Source organism: Gastrolobium bilobum, unplaced genomic scaffold, assembly GCF_033153095.1.
Source record: "Gastrolobium bilobum isolate Gb01-03AN ecotype WA unplaced genomic scaffold, APGP_CSIRO_Gbil_v1 utg2810, whole genome shotgun sequence".
NCBI lineage: Eukaryota > Viridiplantae > Streptophyta > Magnoliopsida > Fabales > Fabaceae > Gastrolobium > Gastrolobium bilobum.
Window position 1 is genome coordinate 1,063,577 of NW_026895666.1, and position 25,583 is coordinate 1,089,159.

Sequence of the window (25,583 nt, forward strand, 5' to 3'; positions counted from 1 at the left end):
TCCTCAGTTAAACTAAAAGGCCCATGCTCCATATCAACTATATGGTCATATGGTAAAAATGTATGAGACAGCTTCTCGATTGTTTCAACACCAATACAAAAGTGGAAGACCAGGTACAAGGAAGGAAAGACAGTTTGTAAGAATTGTTAAGATACAATCACAACAAACCTTAACAATGACCAAGAGCTTCCAGCCATCCTGATCCTATATTGCACATTCCCTATTCTGGGCCTTGGAACAAAACCTAAAACACAATAAGGGGAAACGTAATAAATATGAGTGAGGGAGCAACAACATAACATGCTTTAGGGTACTAGCTCAGACACCAAATCAACTATTACATTAGAGTGTCATCATTTCCATGGAACCACAAACAACAATATGACAAGTTTTTCAACCCTTGGAAACTTGAACCTGGTAAACTCAGCCTTCTAGCTCATGATTAGTGTGTGTTTTAAGGCTAACAACTCACCTCAATGAAAAAGCTATCAATTATTGCAGGTTGAATGACAAACTTCCTTGGAGGAAAAGAATTTTCTAATCCTATAAGACCATGAAGATTGGTGGCAGAGCTTAAACTAGTGTTTTTTAACTTGTAGATGTTGTAGCATCGTAACATATTCACATAAATGAAATTGAAAAAAATAAAGCACCTAACCGGAGCTTGGTCGCTAACTCCAGATTAATTCCTATCCAACTATTTTAATTAAATCATTTTGCCAACCACATTATACGCCTAAATGCAAGGAGAGAAAATGAAAGGAAGTGTATGCATCCTGAGTTGCAATATCTAGAAATAAGTTATATTGCCAAGCATACAACATACCTCAACTGCCCCAGATGCATTCTTTGTCTCTCTTGGTTACTATCTACCTCAGATGAGTTCACACATCCTTGATTATAGCCTCAGCGATTCCAAATTTTGGTTACCTAATTTTCTTATAAACAGTTCCATGACATATCACTGATTTAGGTAATACTGCAGTGTACGTGCTAAATATACAAGAAGACCCTCTTGAATGACTAGCTCACAGATGATATACAAATACGATAATTAGAAGCTCCTCTTGAAAAACATAGCTTGCATATGATATACAATAATACTCATCACAATTGCAACAAAACTGCAATAAGCAGGAAGTAAAACAAGAGGAAAAACAGGCAATTTGGAGAATGGGCTGGTGAAGCTGATCTTGAGAACTGAAAAGATCCAGTAAAGCTTCCAGCGTTGGTGGTCACTGGACTTGTATTAGGTATAGCAATGTTCTTGCAGGATCCAACAGGCGCTCCCTCCTGCAAAATTGTAGTAATTATGTAATTGTCTTTGCTGTAATATTTTCCATCAAAATGTACAGGTAGAAGCTTTGCCAAGATAGAAATCCATCCACATCAAGGATTATGCCTAGTCATGTCATACAACACCAGTCAAACACCAAGAGATGCAGCTAATGAGGATCTGAATTGAATATTTGTCCTACACGATTTCATATAAATTATCATAAACTAGCAGACATGCTGTTAAGAGAACGAGTGCTTGAGATTAGAGCTAATAAGAGAAATTGGAGATGGGAAAGTTGTTATTTATTAATGTCGATTTTTTTCATTTCAATCTTGTAACCCTATATTTTACTTATTTATTCAACAAATATTTGGCCTAGATAGAGATATTTTTAGAAAATCTGGGACCTAGAGTGAAGAGGGAAACTAACTCCCTTTTCCCTTTATTAGTAACAGGAATATCATAAACACAAACGTTATTCCTACACCTAATTTTTACAAGATATTTTCTTTGGTAAAAGAAAAAGGAAGAGAGTGGGCTTGGTAAGCTATGTAGCTCTCTTTATTCTTCCAAAAAAGGCATAGGGGTTTAATATAAAAATTAGATGTAGAAATAACAAAAACTCTCATACAAGACTTCCAAGAGCTAAAATGAAATTTTGAGGATATAGTCAATGCCAAGCATATGAACATTATTTAGCTATACTTTCAACGAAGTTGAAATTTACCGTGAGTGACTACACCTTTCTTTCTACCATCTCTAGTTAAGATCGATTTATCTCATGCATTATTGTTGAATTCAAGAAATACAAACACACACACACACACTCTTATATAAGTGTAGGGGTATTTTAAATTTGATGAGTAATCAATCGTTTGCTTCGAATTCAGAAAGAAAATCTAAATCAAATTGAAGTAATGTCCTGCAGATACACAGTCAGGCTTGAAAGAATATCATTCTCAAGGTCTGATATTTCTTGTTACTATGACTTCGAATATAAGGAGAATTCTGGAAACTTTATACTTGGCGTGAAATTATACTCAATTAGATTTCCAGTCACTATAGGAATAGAAGATATATGGAAATAAGAAATTCACAACAAATGGGACTAAGGCAATACGTATCTGGACAAGAAATGCAAACAAACCTGACAAGCGGTGACTGTACTACACCCACACAAGGCGTGGCCATTTATTTTATCCAAGATATCAAAAACTCCACCACCATCACTCCTCTGCATGAAATTTCATTTAGAAATTTGAAATAGATTTTTGAGGTATTTTCTGTATTATTGAATGTTAATTAACAACCCGGAAGAAGAATACCATGTAAAAATTAACTGCTACAAAGTTAGGAAGCACATTCCCTGCAGCTTTATAACATGTATTCACCATATCTACAAGTGGAGCCGAATGATCTTTGCACGAGTCAGCTTCAACTGGATAGGTTGAAAAGTAATTCTGCAAGAAAAGTGATGCACTTCTAGAATTTAGCGGTTTTGATTCTTTTCTATGAGGACAAGAACCCCGTTGAACTCCAGGATCTCCAGCTGAAAGTTAGTGAATTATTAGTGTGTCATTTCATATCAAGCAAAACTGAGATATCCATGTTACAATGACATTGCACTTACGCTCATTTTCAACCATGTACATCCACTGATAAGCTATTCCTTCTTCAGCTTCCTTTGAAGCATCCGAAGTGAAAACAAGAAGTCGACGATTTGATTGAACCATCTCAGTTACAGTAGGCCAATCTTCACCCATTTTGGGCATATCAGAAACAGGGAACCAATATTTATCCAATCCAGCATTCGTGAATAGATTAATCAACCCCTTTGGAGTATGTACATAGTCTTCAATTACAATGGTAACAATCTCCGTTGGATTTTCAGTCAAGAATGCTTCCACTTCTTTCAAAGTATTAATTGCAGGTTGCTAAGAACATTTCAGCGTGACACATTAGACAACACCCCACAAAAGCAAATTTAGATAGTGAAAATAAATAACAAAGAGGGTTAGATTACAAAGGCGGTGAAGTTGAAGCATTGCCCTCGAAATGAATGACAGAGCCAGATATCATTCTCGAAGTCGTACATATCCAACATCAATCCTCTCACTCCATTCTAAACAATATTCATCAAACAAATGGATAAGAATCACTAAAGAAATAATTAAACCATAATCCAGAATGAATAAGAGAAAAAGATGAGATGTGATGTGATGTTTGCTTTCCCTATGGAATCTCACATACCCTCAACTGGTTAGTAACGGTGTCTTCTTGATTGTAAAAGGTTAATCTCTGAACGCCAGGCAAAGGGGATGCATCCACGTTGCTGAATGAATTATGAGTCATGATCCATGAGTACTTGTTGAAGGGCAATCCATTAACCTGCATGTCCAAAAAGGGAAATTCACCAGAGACAGTTTAAAACATAAAACAGCGAGATATGTTATGTTATGTTATGTTGGAGCTTACAACAGAGGTAGCAAGGGTGGCTTGGCCTCTGATACAGAAAGGTTGTGTCCTACCCAAAGCAGGGCAATTACCACAATAGAGGCCTGGCCCACAATCTGTAGCAGCAGAACATGCTTCCAGAACCTGCGAATTCTCAGATGAATCTCAAAGAAGGAAAGTGATGTTTGCACGGATGGATCAGTGGGAAAGGAAGAAAAAGAAAAGGAAGAGAACCTGACACTTCCCGTTGAAGCAGGGGGCGGAAGATGTGAGGAAGAAGGACGAGAAGAGTGACACAAATAGGTACCTGATGGCAGGTAGTGCTCTGCATTTGCCACGGTAATCCAATAAACTGCAGCACATGGCCTCGGCCACCACCAGAGAGAGAGAGAGAGAGAGAGAGAGAGAAGGTTGAAAGCAGAAGAAAGAGATTTTACTGTGCAAGAGGAGAGAATACTAAGAGGTTGATCGAAGTTTTGGGTATCAAACGCGGGCTTTAGCACCTTTTTTTCTCTTACTTTGAGGCAACTACTCGTACCACTTTAAGGTTTATAAGCACGGAACATTGATCATTCTGTAACTGTTGGCGAGCCAAAAAAATTATCCTATATTTCGTTACACTGTGTAGCAAAATATGTGTGCAAATAATTTGTTATATAGTGTAGCGAAATATGCCACATCAGAACCAAAAATACCACATGTCAAAATTGTAGAAATTCGCTATCCTATGTAGCGAATTTCTTCAATTTTGACACATAGCATTTTTGGTTCTGAGCAGTCTGACGTAGCATATTTCGCTACATTTTGCAGCGAATTATTTGCACACATATTTCGCTACACAGTGTAGCGAAATATGCCACGTGATATTTTGGTAAAATTTACTATTGACGTAGCAGTCTAGTAATTTTTTTCCCAACAGTGACCAAATAACTATATATGCATACAGACAATTGATCTCAATATTAGAATTAAGTAAAATATTAGGCACCTAAATTATGTTCTAGACACGTTGATACGGGACATAAGACCGATATTTCAACACATTAAAAAATATTAGATTTAATATGTTAGGATATGTTTTGAGATTAAATAATATTTTTAATTTATACAGTGTATATTATATTTAATATTCAATAACTTAAAAAAAATAAAGTTAAATTTATAATATCTATCAGTATTGCAAAGAAAAATAAAATATTCTAAATATTTATATTAAACTCAATTAAATGATAATCGCAATTCAATGAATCTAATAGTTGAAACTAAAAATGTAACGAAACGCAAATTTTGAATTTTTTTTGAGTCTGTGCAACACGTCGAACTGTCGAGGAGTGTTGAAAATTGGCAAAGATGATATATTAGAGTTTATGAAGTGTTGGTGTATCATAATATAATATGTAAATATTGATTATATGAGATTCAAGAGAAGGACGACATCGTTTAGGCTCAACACTCAAAGCACTTGGCTTTGTCTGTCTTGTGTACCACTTCGTGTCCTCCTCAAATGTCATATTTTGAAAGTTTTTATTTTATATTTTGGTTTAGCCTTACTTGCCAAGTTACTTCTTCTTCTAAGTGCTCCACTGTGTCTATTTCTCTCTTTCTTATATTGCTTTCTCTCGGATCTCTTTATGCTTTCCACGTGGTGGTGACGTTGCTTCTGCCCAGATATTACTATCGCAGGGCACTGTTTTATGATGGGCGTAGTCGAGAAACATGCAATTTGATGGCCATATTCATATGTCACATATACAAGCAAAGCCCCAGCAAACTATCAGAACTTGGAATTCAAGCTGTTATTAATAGTCTGAGTATAGTTTTTATTTTTCTCTTTTTGTCTTTGCATCTTTTCGGTAGATTTATTGGATTCAAATATTATATCATGCGCATCGTCCTCATAATCAAAATCAATTTGTTCTACATTGTAGTGTTGTAAAATTGAACAAATATATGATGATACAATCCATTAAATTACAAACTAATTCTTGTCTAGTTCTTTTAAAATTTCATTCAAATCCTACTTAATTAGTTATAATCAAACGGATGAATTGATCAAAATAATTGTTACAAAAAAGTTAATAATATATATATATATATATATATATATATATATATATATATATTAAAGTATACACAAATGGATATATACGATGTTTGTGAATTAAATTTTATTGACACCAATGCAAAAAAGCAATCTTGCATAAATTGGTATCATTTTATTAGAAATTTAACTTACAAAATCTACATAATAATTTGTTAATTTCACTGATTGAATTTTTTTATAATTATAAATGATATAAGCATGTGATGTATTTATCTAATATGCATTTGCCTAATCCCCCTTAGGAAAGGATTACAAGGAATTTTGATTCAGTAAGCTAATATTTCCCATCTGGGATAGCGAATACAGTCAGCTAATATCAAAATGAATTGTTTAAACGTAGTTACCTATACAGCAACAATTGCATGGCTTTGCTACGAACAAAAAATATTTCTTTCCGCTATCAATGAGATTGCTTTCTCTACTGTGAAAGAATAGCTAAAAGAATTGATTTTAGTTTTAAAAAAACTCCCATTACGCAAGCTTCTTTGCACGACCACTTGAAGGAGCACCATCCTCTTTTTTGGATCCAGAAGCCTCTGGCTTCCGAGCCCAGGCAGGAGCTCTATCGGGCTCATAACGATAATCATAAAACAGTTCCTCCCCAGCACTAATCCGTTCCTTGGCAAAAATTCCTACCCTGTGATCACCAGCAACCATGATAACCTGCCAGTTTAAGCAGATAGCAATTGTCAAGGACACTGAAACCCTGGGAATCCTGAAAATGCAATGTGAAATAAAACTCAAATGATGAAAGCATCTTGTCCAGGGTCAGAACTGAATACCTTCGCATAGCAATTTGGATCAGGAGAATGGTTTGCAAACTTCAATTTATCACCCTTCCGGTACGCATCAAGAACAAACTGCATATAACAATCTTATGATTCATCCTACATTTAACATATGCGTATATTTAACAAAAAAAAAAAAATCATCTTCCTCAAAAATACACAGTAGTAAAAGCTTGCCTGATCATTCAGATTAAAGAGAAAAGATGAATTTTCACGGTCATATATCTTTCCTCGCTTATCTGCTTCCCGATGAGAAATTAACTCTCCTGTATACTCTCCAAGGTATTCATGCTTACCAACACTATTCTGGAGGGTGAACAAGTTGCATTAGGAAAAGGGAAAATCGTACGTATCCATATATCAATCTGGTAAAATACCTTTAAGAAGGCTCCCCAGCCAGATACATCTGACTTTCCAAGAAGAACCTGTAAGCATATTAGATATAAGTTGCCATCATTGCAAACATACGAAAACAAAGGAACAACATCATCTTAAGGGATACAATAAACATTGAGAATTAAGATTGTACGATGGGATAGACCAATAGTAGATGTAAACATACATCCCCATTGGGAGGACAATGTATTATCTAAAGGGAGTTTCATTTCTCTACATGATCTCATCCACTTCTCTTTATCATAATAAATTATAGGTCTCGTCATTTGTATATTATTAAAGAAATTTATGAAATATAAAGCAAGTAGGCCTAGATGTATTATATTGATAAAATAATAAATTTTCTGAAAAGAAAGCAAACAGGTCTCAATATCTGTGAAAGATTTCAAAGGGAGGTAAGACAGTCAAATAAAATTACTCTTTGCTGCTGTTTGAGAAGAAGCTTCATGTTTCTGCATTCATAATTATCCCCTCTTTGGCTAGGAATCCCAAGAGTACCATCACCGCAACTGCAACAATAATTTGACTCAAATAGCATAAAGTAAAGTAACATGGCAAAAAGAGATGAGAAAGACTACTAGTAGTTGATACAACGAGAATAACATATTACAAGCATTCATTTGAAAAAAATAAAAATAAATTAAGGCAGAGAAGTCATGAGCAGATGCAAAACAAAAAATCTTTACCTAAAAGCTCAATATGTTATTTAGATCCCATCATTCACCCGGAGATGTGAGAAAATTAAAACAGACATTTGCTTGAACATTGGCCGACCAAACAATCGTTCAATGGATCAAATTATGACTTAACTTACAATGATGAGGCATGTTCAAGAAATCTTAAAAAAAATGTACATGTAAAATTGCTCTCAAGGATCAATATTAAGTACTTAAAACTTGGAAGTAGAATGCTATATATATATATATATATATATATATATATATATATATATATATATATCTAGACACGCACGCTCGCTCGCACAAACACAAAAGGGCACAACAGCTCAAGATTCTATCCTTTAATCGAGATCTCATATAGGGATGGATAAATATGTACAGGAATAAAAAGTAAAAATACATAATCTACTCTTTCATTACCATAAAGAGAACTTAGCAATTAAGAGCTTATATCACATCACCTTACATTCCAATCAGCTTTGTACATTCTTAATCAGCTCCAACCATTCGTAATAAGAGATCAGTGGCCAAATAAATGATCTTGTGCCGTTCTTGTAAATCAAGATTAAATATCCAACAGCACTTTGCACTGTTAACTCTCTAATCACCTCTACCATATTTTTCCTTTTCAACCCCTTAAATCTGTTTACTTATGCATAAGTCAACAATTCCATGTTGGTAAACAAAATTATTACCAACGATTTAAGAAATCATACCATTCATCACATATATGACAACTAATTATTAGGATTTGAAAGAAAAAAATTAAGAAACATATAAATGACAGAGCAATACTACACTCATACAACCATAAGCAAGTAAATCTCACCTAACCCAACAATTCCTACAAACATCTGGATCACATTCCCTATCTGCAGCAAAGCAAGGACATTGACGACTTCGGCATTGACTCTTAGCACAATGACAGCCACGAAATCGATTCTTGCAACTCTTGGGGCATCTTCATATGAAAAAAAAACACCATGCGAATTAATGGACATTAGATGCACATGCTGGCAGGTAATCATGCCACAATACTCTATTTAAGCAGTAAGCTAAAGCTATAATCCCCAGAATTTCTCAAACCACCAAGGCATGCAGATAATCAGCAAAACACTACAATTCTGCATGCCTCTCATTCATTTAGATTCTATTTGGGCAAGTTAAAAGCTTACCCACAGTACTTCTCACAGCAGGTTCCATTTTGAAGACAAGGACACTGCTTTCCACAAGCTGATTGGCAACCACATGGATTGTACTGCCGACAGGGCTGATCCTTTCTCTCTGTAATCCTTTTTCTTATTGAATGATAAGCAGCAGATTTCCAGGTATACTTTAAGCGACGGACTCTTCCTCTTCTACGTAAAAATCTTGACCTTCGCCTCGCTTCATTATTACCCTTTACATTCATTTGGCCAAAACTGGTTAGGTTAAGCATTATATGCAAGCAACAAAGCAAAGCAAAAAATGCTCTAACTATAGTTGCATTAAAATCAACCTTTGAATAGCCTTCCACAAGAGAATTTGCAGCATCCCCAGCAGGACCAGACATCTTTCCTTCTTCGCAATTCATGTATTGGAAAACATCCCAACACGTCTTTAGACCATTTAAGAGATTCCTGGCTATTAAGCAGCTGCAGTTAAAAGCAGAACTTGTCACTTATCAGGTGACTGACTGTCAATAAGAGAAAAGTTCTGGTCTAAAGATACTGTGGAGATCATTCTGCAAGCCCATCATAATTAAAAGAAGTGACATAAAACAAAAAGCAGGCATGGCACAAGTGGGCAAAGTGAGACATTCAAACCACATATGAGAAAACTAAAGTTGACCCAAACCGCATGGGGAATCTGTTACTTAACCCAAAAATCAACCAGCAAGTCTCAAACACCTTTGCAAAACTTTCAGTTTCATTATAAAAAAAACTGATACCTTAGATAGTTGATAAATAAAGAAGTGAAATACATATTACAATGCTGCTTGTGCTTACTTCAAGTTTCCAATGAATGTTATAGAGATTGGTTTTAAGAATATGATTAAAAAAATGGCATCCAAATAACCAAGCCAATATCTGCATTTAGAACCAGACCAATTACAAACAATGTCGAACTAAGTACTTCCAAATTGTAACCATCCATTCCCCATGAAACCGACAGAAGACAAGCTTATCTTCATATAAAATCTTCCACCAGTGATCATAGTCATACATGCTTATATCTTACTTAAGGACTAATTACAACAATCATGCACCATATATAATGAAAGAAAAAAAAATAAGTATCTCTATTCCAAACATATACTGACCTGTTTCTGCCAAAAATATTCATTCCTTTCTCAAGAAGTCCTTTTTCAAGAGCTTTCCAAGATTTATTATCTGTGAATACTTGTTTACAAATGTTCTCATCCACAAACTCTTCTTTCCTTACGTTGTCTTCATTGCTCATGACAGCTTGGTCAGTAACCATCTCATTCAATGAACGGTCAAGAGCTTCACCCTGCATTATATACAGATTATTATGAACCTGTTCCTTCTAGATCTTCCAATGTAAAGAAATTTGACACATTTAAAATAATTGTTTCTTCACTATCTTGGCAATAATTGAAATTAAATGCAAGTCACCTGAACATAGAACACTACTCACAATGCAATCAGAATCAGAAGCCCCTGTTTTCTTTTGCCGCTTCTGCATGCAAACTAGAACGCGTTCTGCCACTCGCTTACTGTTTCTCTTACCAATTGCACCTTTCCCCACAGGTTTAGTTTTAGGAGGTGCTGGGTGGGAGGCTGAAACAGCATCCCGTCCAGGACCATTCTCTGAGTCACTACTCTCAGATATGTTCTTCGCATTAGATGAAGCACTTTCACTTTGATTGGATTTTATCCGCCTTCTAGCAGAAGACTTCTTCCTAGATAAAGCACCATTAGAGCATTTGTCTTCAACATCAGCCTGGGCAGAAGAGGTGACTTTCGCAAATCTTTCAGACTTAAGTACCTAAAATAAGTCAGGTTTAAGCAACATGAGTAAATTGTTACAAAAATTTTATAGATAGATCCCCAAAAACAGACCAATGCATACCGCTTGGAAACAATTTGGCCCACATGGTGCATTTTCAGTATGAGGAGGGATCCACAGAGGTTGCTTCTCAGCCTGTTAATGTACCAAGTCAAGAGATATGCAGACAATCATGAGAAATAACCAATAAATAGAACTTACAGGGAAGACAAGATCCTGCGAACATCCATGTAATCTGCAATCAAAAACCTGCAAAGTGAAATAAGGGCAACAAATGAGATATCAAGAGTAAAGTATACTGCATGCTGCTCAGTGCCTTCATGGGAAAAATGCTTACAAGACATCGTCGGCAAAAGAGGTTGTCAAAAGAGTCAAGAGCTGCTTCAAGATCCTTTTCCAGAAAAGAATTTCCACTTTGAGAATTCTCTTCAGTATCTCCATTCTTGGAACCCCCACCAGCATTGTCTTCATTACTAAGGGCTTCATTTCTTGCCTGTATAAGATGTTTGACGGTGTTTCATATCTCTGTAAAGCCAGCACAAAGCAAATGGGAAACGGCTGGACGAAAGCTTACACTACGACCAGTTTTCATCAGAATAATTGAGAGCGAGATAGCAGAAGTGGAAATACATAAAGGAACAATTCAATGAATAACAAAAACATACCTTAATTTCACTGCTGTTTCTAGAAAAACACTGAGCCAGCGACTCCAGAACAACATCAGACAAACCAAATTCTCTGATAGTCATGCTGTAAAATCAAACCAGACATTATGAAATCCACAAAACTGTCTCTATTTTCATGCAACACAAGAAAAACATTATATAATAATATAATATGCAACATAATAGTTAAACATACTGACATGAAATTCATGAAGTAGCATACAAAAATAACACAAAAAAGGTTCCTTTAAAAAAAATCACAGCAGAAGGGTACAAAACAATTGGAGTGTTTTATCCATGGATGGAAGCAGCGAGATCAATTGACAGGAAAAAACCAAGCATATAGTCATTCTGTTAACATATGTTAATAAAAAATTTAACAAACCAAGGGAATTGTTTCTACAGGAAATAATATGAGTAACGATATCAATTGATACACTGAAACATAAGCACTAGTTTTCTCTTCCAATAAAGGATAGAATTCTACATTTAACTGATCAAGGAACTTCTCTGATTCTTTATGTTCATAGAAAATACAATAACAAGAAAATAACCGCCAAACCATCCAGTCAGAAATTTCTCTTTTAGTCAACTGAAAGATAATGGATATGCTAGAGGCTAGTACAAATAAGCTCCAATGTAAAACTAAAATAATCAGCAAAGAGTAAGCTTGTGATACTTCATAAAGTCATAAATAGTAAGCAATGGTTCAATGGAAAACAAATGCTTAAGTCAACCAGTTGCTTTTAGTGCATAAATGATTTTTGAATAACTATACAAACACACAAACACTCACACATAGAGTATGAACCCATAGTCTTCCTACACTAAAACTTAATCTCATGACTCATGAACACAATATGCTCATACATATATTGTAATTTTATTTCACATGCAAACAGAAAAGATTAAAAGACCTGACAGCACCCAAAAATAGTTTATTAAGCTATACCAACCGAAGAATATAATCTTCTGATTCTACAAATTCTTTTTTTTCCTCTTCATCGTCTATTATTTCTTCCTCACTGTCACTGCAAATAAGTGCTTCTCCACCATTTTGATCATAATAAATTCGCCTCCGACCAACAACTGACTGATCCTCTGTCATTCTTTGATTTCTGCACCAAAATGAACAAAGTAGCAGATATCTTCAAAAGATCAAACTTTTGTACATCAAAATAATAAAAAAAAACTATAGAGCTGGAAATCAATAAATTGAAAAGGTGGAACTACAATGCAATAAAAAGAGATCAGTGCCATGTGGAAAGGTAAATCAAAAATAAGTAAAGAGGAAGAAGCTTGAAGAAGAAAATAAAAAAATAAAAAATAAATGTATATAATGAAGGTTCTTTAAATGTTTTCTCTGCTTTAATTTCTTTCAATAGTATGCATGATGCATTCACTTAAGACCCCTGGTTAGATTGACAAGTAGATCGAAAGAAGTCATAATCCAGGCTATTACACAATTAACCATTAGTTAAAAAATCACATAAAGGACTGGAGTATGGCAAACCATCAAACAACAACAAACAAAGCCTTTTTCCACCCGGTGGAGTCAGCTACATGGATCAAATGATGCTATTGTACCCTGTCATGAACCAAATACTCAAAAAGTCCACTTAGATTGAACTCTTTTTTAATGGTTTCACCTAGAGTTTTCCGAGTGTACCTCTACATCTAACTATGGGGCTATCCTCCATGTGATCCATTCTTCTTAATGGGGCTTCTATTGGTCTTCTTTTCACATTGCTAAACTACCTTTGCCAAGATTCTACTATCTTTTCCTTAATAGGTGCTACTCATACTTTCTCTCTAAGTCATTCATTTCTGATCCTATCTTTTCTTGTATACCCACTCATCCACCGCAACATCCTCATCTTTGTAACACTGAGCGCATGCTCTTGATGCCTCTCTACCACCCAACATTCAATACCATACAGCATTATGGGTCTATAGCTAGGAAAGAAAAACAAACATTATGGCAAACAAACCTGTCCAGAAAAATCCATGTAGTGTAAGGAGGTAATCTTTTTACTTCAGGCAACTTGATAGGACGAACAGCATTCTTTACAGCAACATTAGATCCTAGAAGAACTGCTGTAGAACCATGGCTATCTTCATGATGGCCATTGCTCTCCCTATCACCATTACTTGCCTGAACACCATTGTGCATATCTATTGCATCTTGTTGCCTCTTTGTCAGTAGGTCCAGACTTCTATCCGTGTCCGTCATGCTGCAGGTCCTTCTCTCCATCGACATTTTGCACAGATTGTTTGTGACACCAACAAGCTTCTGTCTATTTTCTTCCATTCTTTTCTGATATTCAAATGCATGTGAATTTAATGCACCACGTGTTATGAGAAACAAGCAAAAGGACCAATCAAAATCAACATCAAATTACAAATCATAGTTTAAGCTATTACACCTTTACAGACACAACACGGTCAGCAGCAACTTGTTTCTTCAAAGAATCAATAACCAATAACACATCTTTTACAGTAGGACTTCCCTCCTCCACTTTCTTTGTCTGCATTGAAACAAGAAAACTGCCACACTTACAACTACATTACAAAATAACAACTCAGGCAAATCTGCCAGTCACACTCAGCATGTAGTGATTGCAGAAGAGAATCCAACAAAAAATGAACAGCCAACTAACTGAGTCATTTGGCTCATCCAATACACAGACTCCAGCTCAATAACCATAATTATCTGTGACACTACCAAAAGTAATAAGAATCTCTACAAATTTCATGAGCAAGAGAACCAGGCGGTTGATCAAAGCAATATAAACTTCCCTAAATGCCGGAAAACCAAACCGCATCCCGAATAAGCTGCCTTACATACAATGTAGCTACATATCCAGTTTCAACCTATTTTAGCAAGTATTTACCAAAAAAAAAAAAAAAATGTAGCAAAGTTGTTTTACATTGAAGAAACAAACCGTCAACACCAATGGATTAAAAACAAAGGCAGAAAAAGATGCAAATTAAAGCCATAATTAAAACCGGATCGAAGCCAAAATGGAATAATAAAATTAAAATAAATTAAAAAGAAAATCAGAGCCAAAACCGAAACCAAGTAGGTTAGTGAGAGTTTCGGAGAGGATAAGACAATGCATTGAAGAGATAGAGAAAGTATACGGAGGGATCGACGGGAGGCTCTGATCTGGAAGAAGAGGGCGAAGACGAAGGCGGAGGCTTCGACGCCATTGACGGTGGCAATGCGGTCGAAGCTTATCAGGACCCGATTCGAAAATGGTGAATCGGATCGAGATCCGATTCATGCAGATGGAATTGCTGGTTGAGAGAGAAACGGTGAAGGGGTTTGAGTGTAAAAAGTGGAATTGGCGGGGCGAGTTGAAAGTTGAAACCCTAAGTCACGTCTCAAAATCCTAAAAAAACATAATTGGGGAAACACTTTCAATTTTTCCGCCGCTTTTGACGAGACTTTTTCTTTTTCTTTTTTTTCAGTATTTTATTTGTTCGAGGAAGTGACTGGAATGGGGGGAATTACACGATTTTGAATTTATTGCACTGTAGTAACAACCAAACAAACAAGGTCTTATCCCCTTCCCTAATTCTTTCACATTTTCGGATTCTCTCTCTCTCTCTCTTCTTAGATAAATATATTTCGGAATTTGTATTAAAAGTTTGGTAGATGTGAAATGAAATCTATGGGAATCTAACTTGCCGAAAATTGAACAGGGACATTAAACAGACAATGAATAAACTTAAATTTATAAATTAAGAAAACGTGTTTGGAAAGAAAGTTCTGGCGAGCCCTTCACGTCACTCAAACATTATTATCCTAGACTCCTTGTCATACATCATCATCCTCTACGAGGTTCAATGATGTTTCCTCATATGGAAACTCTTTTTGAGGATTGAAATAAAAGCTTGAGTGCTCGAGAATCATTCATGGACGAAACATGGGAGAAAAAATAACCTAGAAAGCATAGAAGAAAGTCCGGAACTATGGGGTGTTTGGCACGGAGAATTTAATAAAAATGTTGAGAAAGTAGGGTAGGCAAAATATGTTATCCATGTTTGGAATGTCTTAAAGTTCAAAAAACCAGTATATTATTTTTTTATGACTTTTGTTTTGAACTAGGCAATGGAAAATAAAATAGTAATTTGAACTGTGATATTTTTTAAGGGTTTGGTGTTTGTCATTTTAAATTATATAAGTTATGTCATTCAATAAGAGAGATAGACACAGAGAAAACAAAAATCATGGGAGAGAGAAAGTGGGTGATTTTTTTTAATTTAAAATTCAAATTTTCTGGGTCTGTATCTCTCTTAAAATGACATAACTTTCTGTCATTTAAAATGACAAACACTTTTTAAATCCAAGAATGGAAAAATATCTTTTACTATTTGTAGACAAAAATGTTCTCAAAAAGTCGGTATCTAGTATAACTTGTTTGAAAAAATCTATAAAGGGTAATTTCGTAATTTCATTACACATTCTCATCAATATTTCACCATCAACCAAATAAAGCATTAGTAAAAATAACTCATCTTTCTTGGTAAATTGTTTGTCTGCCAAATACTTTTTTGTAACTTACCCGGGCACAAAATTTCTTATCATATTTCTTAAATAAAAAATTTCTCTTGTACCAAACATCACATATATGTCTATATCCGTTAACATTTCATTTCAAGATTCAAAACTATGATTCATCCAATCATTAGTTAACTCTGTGAGTGTTATTTTTATCAAAGATAAATCAAATTCATTTCGCAGATTCAAAAGAACCAGAAAACATAAACAAAATTAAAATATAATAAAATTTGGGGTTTACATTCATCATTTAACATGACACAAAAAAGTTTTCTACACACAATATTTTGTGGAGCCCACACTTTTTGGAGCCAAAAAAAATAAATTACGACACGCAAAACAAATTTCTATGAGAGCGTTTGGTTGAGGAGAAAATTTTTGAATACTAGGGAAATGTAATTACTAGGAAAATGGTTGGAAAGTGATTTTGATAGGAAAATGTAAAAAAAGTTGTTTGGTTGACCAAAATATTACCAGGGAAATTTATTTAAATTTGCAAAATCTATGTTTGGAAGAAACTTCGCACCTGCTTTTTCATTCCACCAGTTATCTCAAAATACCACATCTCAAGAGGTATTCTGTAACAGTGAATTTTATCCAAAAATAAACACAAAAGTCATTTTCCCATCTATCCTATTTACCTAGTATTTTTTTCAAAAACCTGAACTAAACGTGGTATTTTTCAATATTCACTTACATTTTCTCATCAATCCCAAAATAAATCTTCTATCAAACACTACCTATAACATTACACAATCATTTTTCTACAACATAACTCTTATAAACACATAAAATTTAGCCTGTAATGGTATATTAGCTTGGTATATTTACTTGTATAGTTGTATTGTACATATCCTAGACTTAAGTTGTTATAAATTATGTTAATAGTTAGTTGAGGTAGTTTAGCCACGTGTCATATGTGGAGCAAATTAGAAGTTAGTTGGTTAGCGACTATTGTGTTATTCAACCTAGCTCATTCTCCAAATATCAGTATGTTATTAAATGAGCCCTAATCATGATTTTTTGTTTGCTGTTCAGTGTAGAAATCGTGAATCTAATTTATTTATTTTCGATTTACACAAGTTAGGTAGCCTAAACAAATTAACAACAAATATAATATTGTTTTATATTAAATAGTTACATAAAACATTATACTAGCTCTGTGATAATTCTTTTGACTGTTAATTTATTTAATCCATTTAACTAACATAGACGGGAATTATACAAGAGTTTTTCATGTTGTTAGACACAGAATCATTATAATAATCTTTTTAATTGTTAAATGAAAGTATTAAATATTTATTATGTTTTACAAATATTAAATACATTGACATTTTTCATTCAAAATTTAATTATTTAGTAGTAGGAGAAATTAATACGAAGATATTGTAACAGAACGTGTGTGTGTGTGTTTTGATTATATTTTCCATGCTTTATTTTGTTTGAACTTTATTTTTTAGACTTATTTTGTTATAAAGTTTGTTTATAATTAGTGACTTGTGTTTAAATTTTTTTATTTAAAAAGTAATTATGGCAAAAGTAATGTCGTTCATATTTGTTGCTAAAATCACTTTTAGAAGTGTAAATATTAATATAAGTATGTAAATACGGTTAAAGTAATATTAAAATATTAAATTATGAGAAAAAAAATTTGATACTCATCTAATTGATTTATTTTTCACCGCCAAAGCAACAAAATATTTTTTTTGAGATTGGACAACAAAAACATGACGGTTTTGATGCAAAAAAAAATTTACTCTGAAGTGGTCGATTATGTTAACACGAGTTCCAAACTGCGTGTTCCGTCTAAACATGCCATGTGTGTGTGAGTGAAATTTGTTATATTGTCTATATATAATTTTTTAATTGTTTAAATGTAATGATTTTTAAAAATAATAAATTAAATTTAAGGAAAAAACTATAATATGTATTTCCGAGCAATTTTATAAATATAAAGACATTATCATATTGTGTTTAAGTATTGATCTAAGTAAATAATAATAATTTTAAAATGTTAAAAAAATTATGATATCATATTGGACTAACTTTATATGTAATACAAACTTAATAATATATCAAATATAATTTTCAAAATTTAAACCCTATCACTAGGGCAAGATGTCCTAACAGGAGTAATTTCTTTCCGTTTTTGCCCTTCTCCCCGCTCCCCTCTTTCCTTTTGCCGTGCTTATCGTATATTCCCGTGGGAGTTTAAATTTAAGAATATGTGATGCTGGACGAACAAATATGAAGACTAGCTTACATAATGGAAATTGAATACTTAGATGTAAAACATGTGTTTATTTGTAGAGAATTGAAACACTATATAATCAAACGGTGAAGTACCTGTGCGATGTTCGGAGAAAAAAGAACGAAATTGTTGTCGGCCATCATTGGTTAATCCTCGCGTCGTGTAAATCAACACCTTCATCGTAGCGTGAAGCTCTGAATTATAACATCCTCGAGATATAAATACAAAGTTATAAATATAAAGGAACAAAAAACACAAAAAAAACATACATGTTACTTGAGAAATATATGAAATAGAAAAAAATTATCGTGCTATTTTGTAGTATTTTTTAACTTGAAAAAACTACAGCATGCACGCAGAACTTTGAAAATAACAACTTGCCATCTTATTGAATGAAGTACAAAATGCGACAGAATCCAGGACAATGCACAACAGTCAATGCAGCCAATAAATTTCAGCTGTTTTTATTTTTTCTATCTTGCATTCATCGGGCAAAAAGGACACGTCCAGCAACCTACAAAAACCAAAAAGAAAACAACCATAAATTATATGGGATGAACACTATTTGAGAATAGAAATTTCAAATTAATATAGCAAACAATGAATAGAAAAAAAATTGTAGATCGCATTAAACAAATTAGTCAAACACTTGGATTATTTATATACTGGTCATTAAACACATAACACTTATATTTTAAGATGTAGAAGAAATAGAATGAAATAAATTTTGTCTTATAGTGGACAAAAAGAACTACACCAATCTCAGAAATACTTCCTTGTAGACGATGTTAAAGGTGCTCTCTGTAACATAACAATTATCATCAAGTATCAATATCTTCAATTCCTATTTGCTTTTTACTCTCGATAGTGCCACATATAATTGTCCATGAGTGCAAACAGGTCTAGGGAGATAAATTTCAACATGAGTAAGAGATTGTCCTTGACTCTTGTTGATAGTCATGGCAAATGAAACAGTCAAAGGGAATTGTCTTCTTTGGAAATATACACGAAATGTATGATTGGATGGGCTCATCGTCATTCCAAGGATCAAAACACTCTCACCTATATTGCTTCATGTAAAAACAGTTGCCTCAACAACATGACTGCCTAATCTTGAAACAAGCAATCTTGTGTCATTGCATAAACCTCTAAACAGCATAACTAGCACATTAACCTTAAGAGTTAATTTATGTTCAGGAAGACCCGAGCATGAGAAGGTATTTGAAATATCAGGTGAGAATTCGTTGTCCTCAAGTTGAGAATTAGCATCCTGCTTCATCACATTATCCGAACTCAAATATGTTTTTTCCTCTCCTAGAATCAAAGACATTAGGCGCTCGTTTAAGATGGAAACATATGTCAAACTAGGAGTTAAAATTGCACGTTCTTTGTAGAAAGCATGATCTAAAATATGATCCAAGATATTCGGGTACACAAAATCAACCATATCCGATAGTGGATCTTCAGATTCCCCAATCAATAATTCAAGTGGAATTGCTATGAGAGGTAACATCGCCATTGAACAAGAAAGATGAACAATTCTAGTTGTAGTTGATAGAATAATGGAAATGTTGGTATTTGAAAAAATTGAACTAGTGTATATATAACGAAGCTTGAGTCGTTTGAAGGGAAGAAACAACTTTGCAATTAATTTACTGTTTTTGATAAAAGCAACGATTGAAATACTTATCTGACTTTGGAAAATACAATTGAATTAAAATTTTGGACCAAATTCATTACGATGTTTAAGCATGGTTAGTTTATCAGAAAACATAACGCTTGAAACCACAATTAAAACGTTAATTCATTCCATTATAGGTTACGTTAAACGATGACCCGTCCTTTAATACAAATGAGAGATATTCGATGAAATGCTTCAAATGAATATGGACCGATTGTCATGTTCAATTAACACATATTATTTTCAAAGTTTTAATAATTTTTATTACTAAATGGTTTAGAATTCATTAGCAATAAATGATTCATCTGGGATATGTGTTGTTAATTTCATCAATGCGAAACTCTGTGCATTCAACTCAATAATACATTTTACCAATTAATTATTCAACGTAATACAATTAACTCATCAACTCTTTGCATTCAGCTCAATAATACGCTTTACCCGTTAATTATTCAACGTAATACAATTAACTCATCAAACGTGGACCCTGTTGGAACCATAGTAAAATGATAACAAAGTGGGAAAGGCATTGCATACAATGAAAATTAAGGACACGTAACATATATGGACTGCATATTCAAAAGGCAGCATTACATCCAAGGAATTTTAAAAGGTTCGACATTGTCATGGTTATCTTACAACAGTACTATTAAAAAACAACAAAGAAAAGTAAGGAAAACGTAACATAAATGGCAGATCTTCATCAACTTCCAAGCATCATCAGTGGGTTGCCACTCTCGTAGCAACATTTCAAGAATTTAATCTCACGCTCCTTGTTGAACCTTTTCAACGAACACGATTCAAATTCATACAACTCGAATTCAAACACTCGAACGTCGTACACCGATTTATCTTCATCTCCGTAACGAAACACATTGCGGGTGATCCATTCCAAGTCATATTTTGCAAACTTACTCAACGTAACGTGCCTGTAAACAAAATTGTGCTCTGCTAACAGCTGGAAATATTTGCAGCCCAAAATTTATGTTGCAAATGTCCTCAATTGAATGAGATGCAACATTTGCGAAAATATATAACCACAAATATGTTGGAAGCTTTTTGACGTCAGAAATATTTTTCGTCATATCATATATATTTTTATTTATTTTTTGTAAATGAGTAGAAAACTTTTTATGACAGTAGGTTAGGCTGAAGAATGATGTTTATCTCGACAATTTATATAAGTTTTGATAAATTGGTTCACATAGAGACATAACTCTTCCACATTACAACTTCCACTCAAGACTCAAGAACTTCCAATTTAACGTAAAAAAAAGGCTATTTACATTTACTTAAAGTAATGGGAATCAAAATTATTAAAAAAGCGTAAAAATAGATAATATGATATATAATAAAATAGCATGTTATTTATTCCAAAGACTTTCCGACAATAAAAACATCAACAACATATGAGGAAGTCGATGTACATCTCAATTATCTCCATACAGCATAAGTTGTATTGTATGTGTCCACATATACTCGTCATCTAGATAACTTTTAAATTCCTTGCAAGTTAGTAGCAGCATGTAAATATCAACGACCCCACCAGCTGCCACCTAGCAAAAATTTCCATCAACAAATCATGAGGAAGAGATTTGAAATACTCCTCCTCTTCCTTCTCAATCTTCATCCGCTTTCCAGAAGAAGAAACAGCCATCGACAGAAGCCTAAACAACCGACAAAAGGAAATTAGTTTAATTTTTTTCATCAATGATTGCTCCCTCATATGAGAAGTCGAGGAAGTTAAGTATTATTTATAACAAATTAATAAAGTTGATTTTGCATGCCACTTGGTGGATTCTATGGAGAAAAGAAAACTGCATTAAGGGATATCAGTTGAAATGTGTAAAACATTCTTCCATTCATCGGTAATGTCACAATAATTCAATGATAAAATGAACATTCAAGATGGAGAATTTGAATGGTCGACGGCTTGCAAATGGAATAATTAAATGGAGTTGGGCTATCGAGCAACCATGCATTGATATTTTGTTAAAATTTAAGAGTGTCGTTTTGCCTCCCAAAATAGCTTTTCGTGTTCCAATGCATCCATCAACCATTTACTCAAAAATCCAGGGGCATCCAACAACAGGGATTTTGCAATATATCAAATCTAATGTTCTTGGTAAAAATAGGTAATCCCATTATCATGAACTATAAAGTACACCAGTTCATCAATAATTAAGAACCCCTTTCCACTTGATATCCAATTCGACGTTAAGCAATAAAAATCCATTGTCATTTACATAATGGCATCGCATTATAATTTACACAGATGGTACGTGTGCATTGGGTACATTTACAAAACGTTAAAATTCAAAAGAAGCTCCACTAACTATTAATTACCATTTAATCCAATAATTAATGGTATTATAATTCCCATTATCATGAACTATGAAGTACACCAGTTCATCAATAGTTAAGAACCCATTTCCACTTGATATCCAATTCAATGTTAAGCAATAAAAATCCATTGTCATTTACATAATGGTATCACATTGTAATTTACGCTCACGTGTGTGCATTGGATACATTTACAAAACGTTAAAATTCAAAAGAAGCTCCACTAACTATTAATTACCACTTAATCCAGCAATTAATGGTATTATAATTCTCTCCCATGTGGCTTTTCGTTATCCAATGTGTCCATCAGACATTTTAAAAAAATTCAAATGCATTCAATAACAGTGACTCATTAAGTTATCACATAGAACATCATGTTAACAACATTTGAACATCTTATCATAAACTATGAAGTATAAAAGTTGATTAATTATTCAAAATCCATACCGGATAAGCAAATATATAATGATATTTTTTTTGCCAACACGTCGTGTTTAACAGCGAAGGACATCCTTAGTTGTACAACAAACATATAATTATATTATAATCCATTCAAATACTGTTGTACCTAACGGAACAAAAAGTCCATAAACTTAACATTTCTGTTATGCTCATGCATCTTAATACTTTGCAAAACAGTTACAATAGTTCACAGTTTAATCAAAATCTCCTTTCGACCAAATTCTCTGTTTATCAGCACATACAACACGTAATAAGTCACGGATCTCCTTCCTCCGGTTTTGTGTCTCCAGCTTCACCATCAAACCTATTCCAATTTTTTTCCCACGTGTCAGTGTTTAATCCAATAACGATTATAATTTAAATGACTAAAGTACAGAACATAGTGAGAATTAACGGGCAAGCACTTAACTCTTACTCCAGTTTTATCTTCTTCAAAGGACGAACAATAGAAGAATTACATTTGTCTTCAACACTATTATTAAAATTCGGAGAGTGACAACAGAGACAGAGACATGTCTGCATCTCCTGTACTCTCACAGGTTTAACTCTCAACATCCTGTAAAAAAAAATGTCAAAATTTTCACAACTGCATGTCTTTGAAAACGCAACTCGTCCACGTTCCTGTGACACAACATCATTGTCGTTGGTGTTATCGAATATGGTCTCATCCTGCATTTTTTTTAAAACGTAAAAATTCAAACCAAATAAACAAACGACATACATTCAATAATAGAAACACACACAAAAATAAAAAACGCAACAAATAAAATAACTTAAATTAAAACGACATACATTCAATTCCATCACAGACTTAAGAAATGACTGTATAATAGATTCGCTGTTGCAAACCCTTGAAACTTGATATTTTGGCTCGTTCAATAAGTCTAAATGCTTTTTTTTCACATTGACCTTAAACAACATGGATTTCTCATTGAGAATGTTAAGTCCTTCTGGATAAAGCTCCAAATCAGCACCCTACAGAAAAAAAAAGGAAAACATATCAGAAAGGAATTCCAAAGTACAAATACTGCCAATAGATGACAAAATGCTTGAAATAAGTATAAAACCCGCTTGAAATGTTGTTCGCGTATTTCAGTAGCACCCATTCCTAATAAAGCTACACAGTCTCTATCAAACAGTATGAAAGAGGCAGAATCTGTGATATCTACCACTCTGACTTGAACACTAAATCTGTCACACACAACAAATAAGTACACAACACACTGATTCTTTTACGTTTTAAAAAAGCTCACAAAATAATACTTACTTAGGACAATAATCGTCCCAATGTTTCTGACAATTCTTACAAAACTATTTTTCAAAATCCTCACATACAGAATATGGACATTTCTTGCAGGACTTGTACCACCAGTTGTACTTCGACTCAATTGATTTTATTGTTCCATAAGTAATGCAAGTGGTAATCTCACTGCAATTCTTGATGTCACTAATAGACTTCCTCTTTGTGTCTTTTAGAAAATCATTTTCAAAAGAATACGACGATTGGTTGGACAACTGAGTCAACCTCATACCGCTCTCTATTGGATCAGACGAAAGCCTAAAACGCAACACAACAGCAAAACAATCACCAAATAGCAAGTTAAAACAACAATTAGTGGAAGACACACACACGCATAATGAAGCGCGATGTAAATAAAATGTGTCTCCTTATTTTTTTTTACGTTTTTTAACGAAGCGCGTAAAGAAAATGCTCACTTCTTTTTGAACTCTACGATTTCAGGAAGACTGGAATCGAAGAGAATTCTCGTCGTACATTTTGTATTTGTTATCTCTATCTTACCTAATCAATCGTGAAAACGAAAGTAACAGAGATTCAGAACACACACCAAATAAAAAAATGAAATATATTAAGCACATATTATTGAAAATACCCCTGAAACCCTTAATCCTTGCAAGCTGGACGATCATAACATTTTGAGGAGAATCGTTCTTTGCCAACAAAGACTGCACTTTATCCACATGCTGCTCCCACAAAGTACATTCGAGCTTGTGACCCCTATTTTCACAAAAGTTGGAAGAAATAAAAATATATTTCATCTGAGAATATACTTCATAATAATCATACAAATATACCCGAGGTCATCAAGTTCTAAAACAACCATTTTTTTTTTCTACCGGACACAACATGCTCACTAACGTCTCCAATACCTGACAGCAAACCGACGACGTCTACAGAGAGAAGAAGTTGAACACTTATCAAAGACATTAACACATAAAATACACTAGTAAACTCAGACAAAAATATTACCTACTAAATAAGGAGAGTCAGCTGATTCCCTCTCTATAACGCCAAAATCAACAAAACCAAATCCATTAGCAGGAATAGTAGCATCCGCAGTCGATTTAACATCGGTCCTCAAGTTGAACGATAGACAATAATCATGTCTAGTTGGCCTGAAATTATCACTGTTCAACCCAACTCCAAAATTTCTTATAAAATAGACATCCCCTTCGCAAATTTTTTTATGGACATTCAGAGATCCTTTGACAGTAGCATTTATCCTTCTACCCTACAAAACAGATACATTAGATACATTCACATAATGGCCGTAAAAAAAAAACATAAAGAACGCAAAGTATTACCTTCTCGTCTAATAGAACCATGTCCAGATTGTCGTCAAAATCTTTTCGCTAAAAATTAGGAACATTCCAAGTCCTAACAACCTTCACCTTAATCCTCCACTCCTCCTTTGACAGATTAAGATCCTTAATGAAATCTTACCTCGAGTACATATTTGGCACCAAAAAAGATTGAGCAGATGAATATGCAACAGAAAACAAAAGAGAACAGGATGAGGAGGGGAAGAATTACAAAAGGCGAAAAACCAAAGGAAAACACCAAGTAACACACAAGATATATATACACAACTTCCAAAGGCG

At 33.9% G+C, this 25,583-nt stretch overlaps 3 protein-coding genes across 3 annotated transcripts; all 3 read right to left on the reverse strand.

Annotated features, from left to right (window-relative positions):
- Nucleotides 1-96: 96 nt before the first annotated feature.
- On the reverse strand, nucleotides 97-4,237 carry LOC133287394 (PI-PLC X domain-containing protein At5g67130). Its single transcript, XM_061484997.1, has 9 exons — nucleotides 3,968-4,237; nucleotides 3,755-3,877; nucleotides 3,530-3,667; nucleotides 3,303-3,401; nucleotides 2,910-3,213; nucleotides 2,605-2,828; nucleotides 2,427-2,513; nucleotides 827-1,293; nucleotides 97-244 (listed from the first exon to the last, which is right to left on the reverse strand). The coding sequence occupies exons 1-8, from the start codon at nucleotides 4,094-4,096 to the stop codon at nucleotides 1,108-1,110; spliced, it is 1,290 nt and encodes a 429-aa protein (XP_061340981.1). The 5' UTR covers nucleotides 4,097-4,237; the 3' UTR covers nucleotides 97-244; nucleotides 827-1,107.
- Nucleotides 4,238-6,094: 1,857 nt separating this feature from the next.
- LOC133287387 (histone-lysine N-methyltransferase CLF) lies at nucleotides 6,095-15,253 on the reverse strand. The gene is given in 17 exon segments (XM_061484984.1): nucleotides 6,095-6,500; nucleotides 6,620-6,697; nucleotides 6,803-6,931; nucleotides 7,003-7,050; nucleotides 7,440-7,530; nucleotides 8,531-8,662; nucleotides 8,877-9,100; nucleotides 9,200-9,335; nucleotides 10,004-10,692; nucleotides 10,777-10,848; nucleotides 10,915-10,962; nucleotides 11,051-11,206; nucleotides 11,379-11,463; nucleotides 12,335-12,496; nucleotides 13,370-13,695; nucleotides 13,805-13,906; nucleotides 14,523-15,253. Coding segments are annotated over 17 exon segments (2,739 nt in total). The 5' UTR covers nucleotides 14,592-15,253; the 3' UTR covers nucleotides 6,095-6,308.
- Nucleotides 15,254-19,268: 4,015 nt separating this feature from the next.
- LOC133287848 (uncharacterized) lies at nucleotides 19,269-19,715 on the reverse strand. The gene has a single exon (XM_061485528.1). The coding sequence runs from the start codon at nucleotides 19,713-19,715 to the stop codon at nucleotides 19,269-19,271; it is 447 nt and encodes a 148-aa protein (XP_061341512.1).
- Between the last annotated feature and the right edge of the window lie 5,868 nt (nucleotides 19,716-25,583).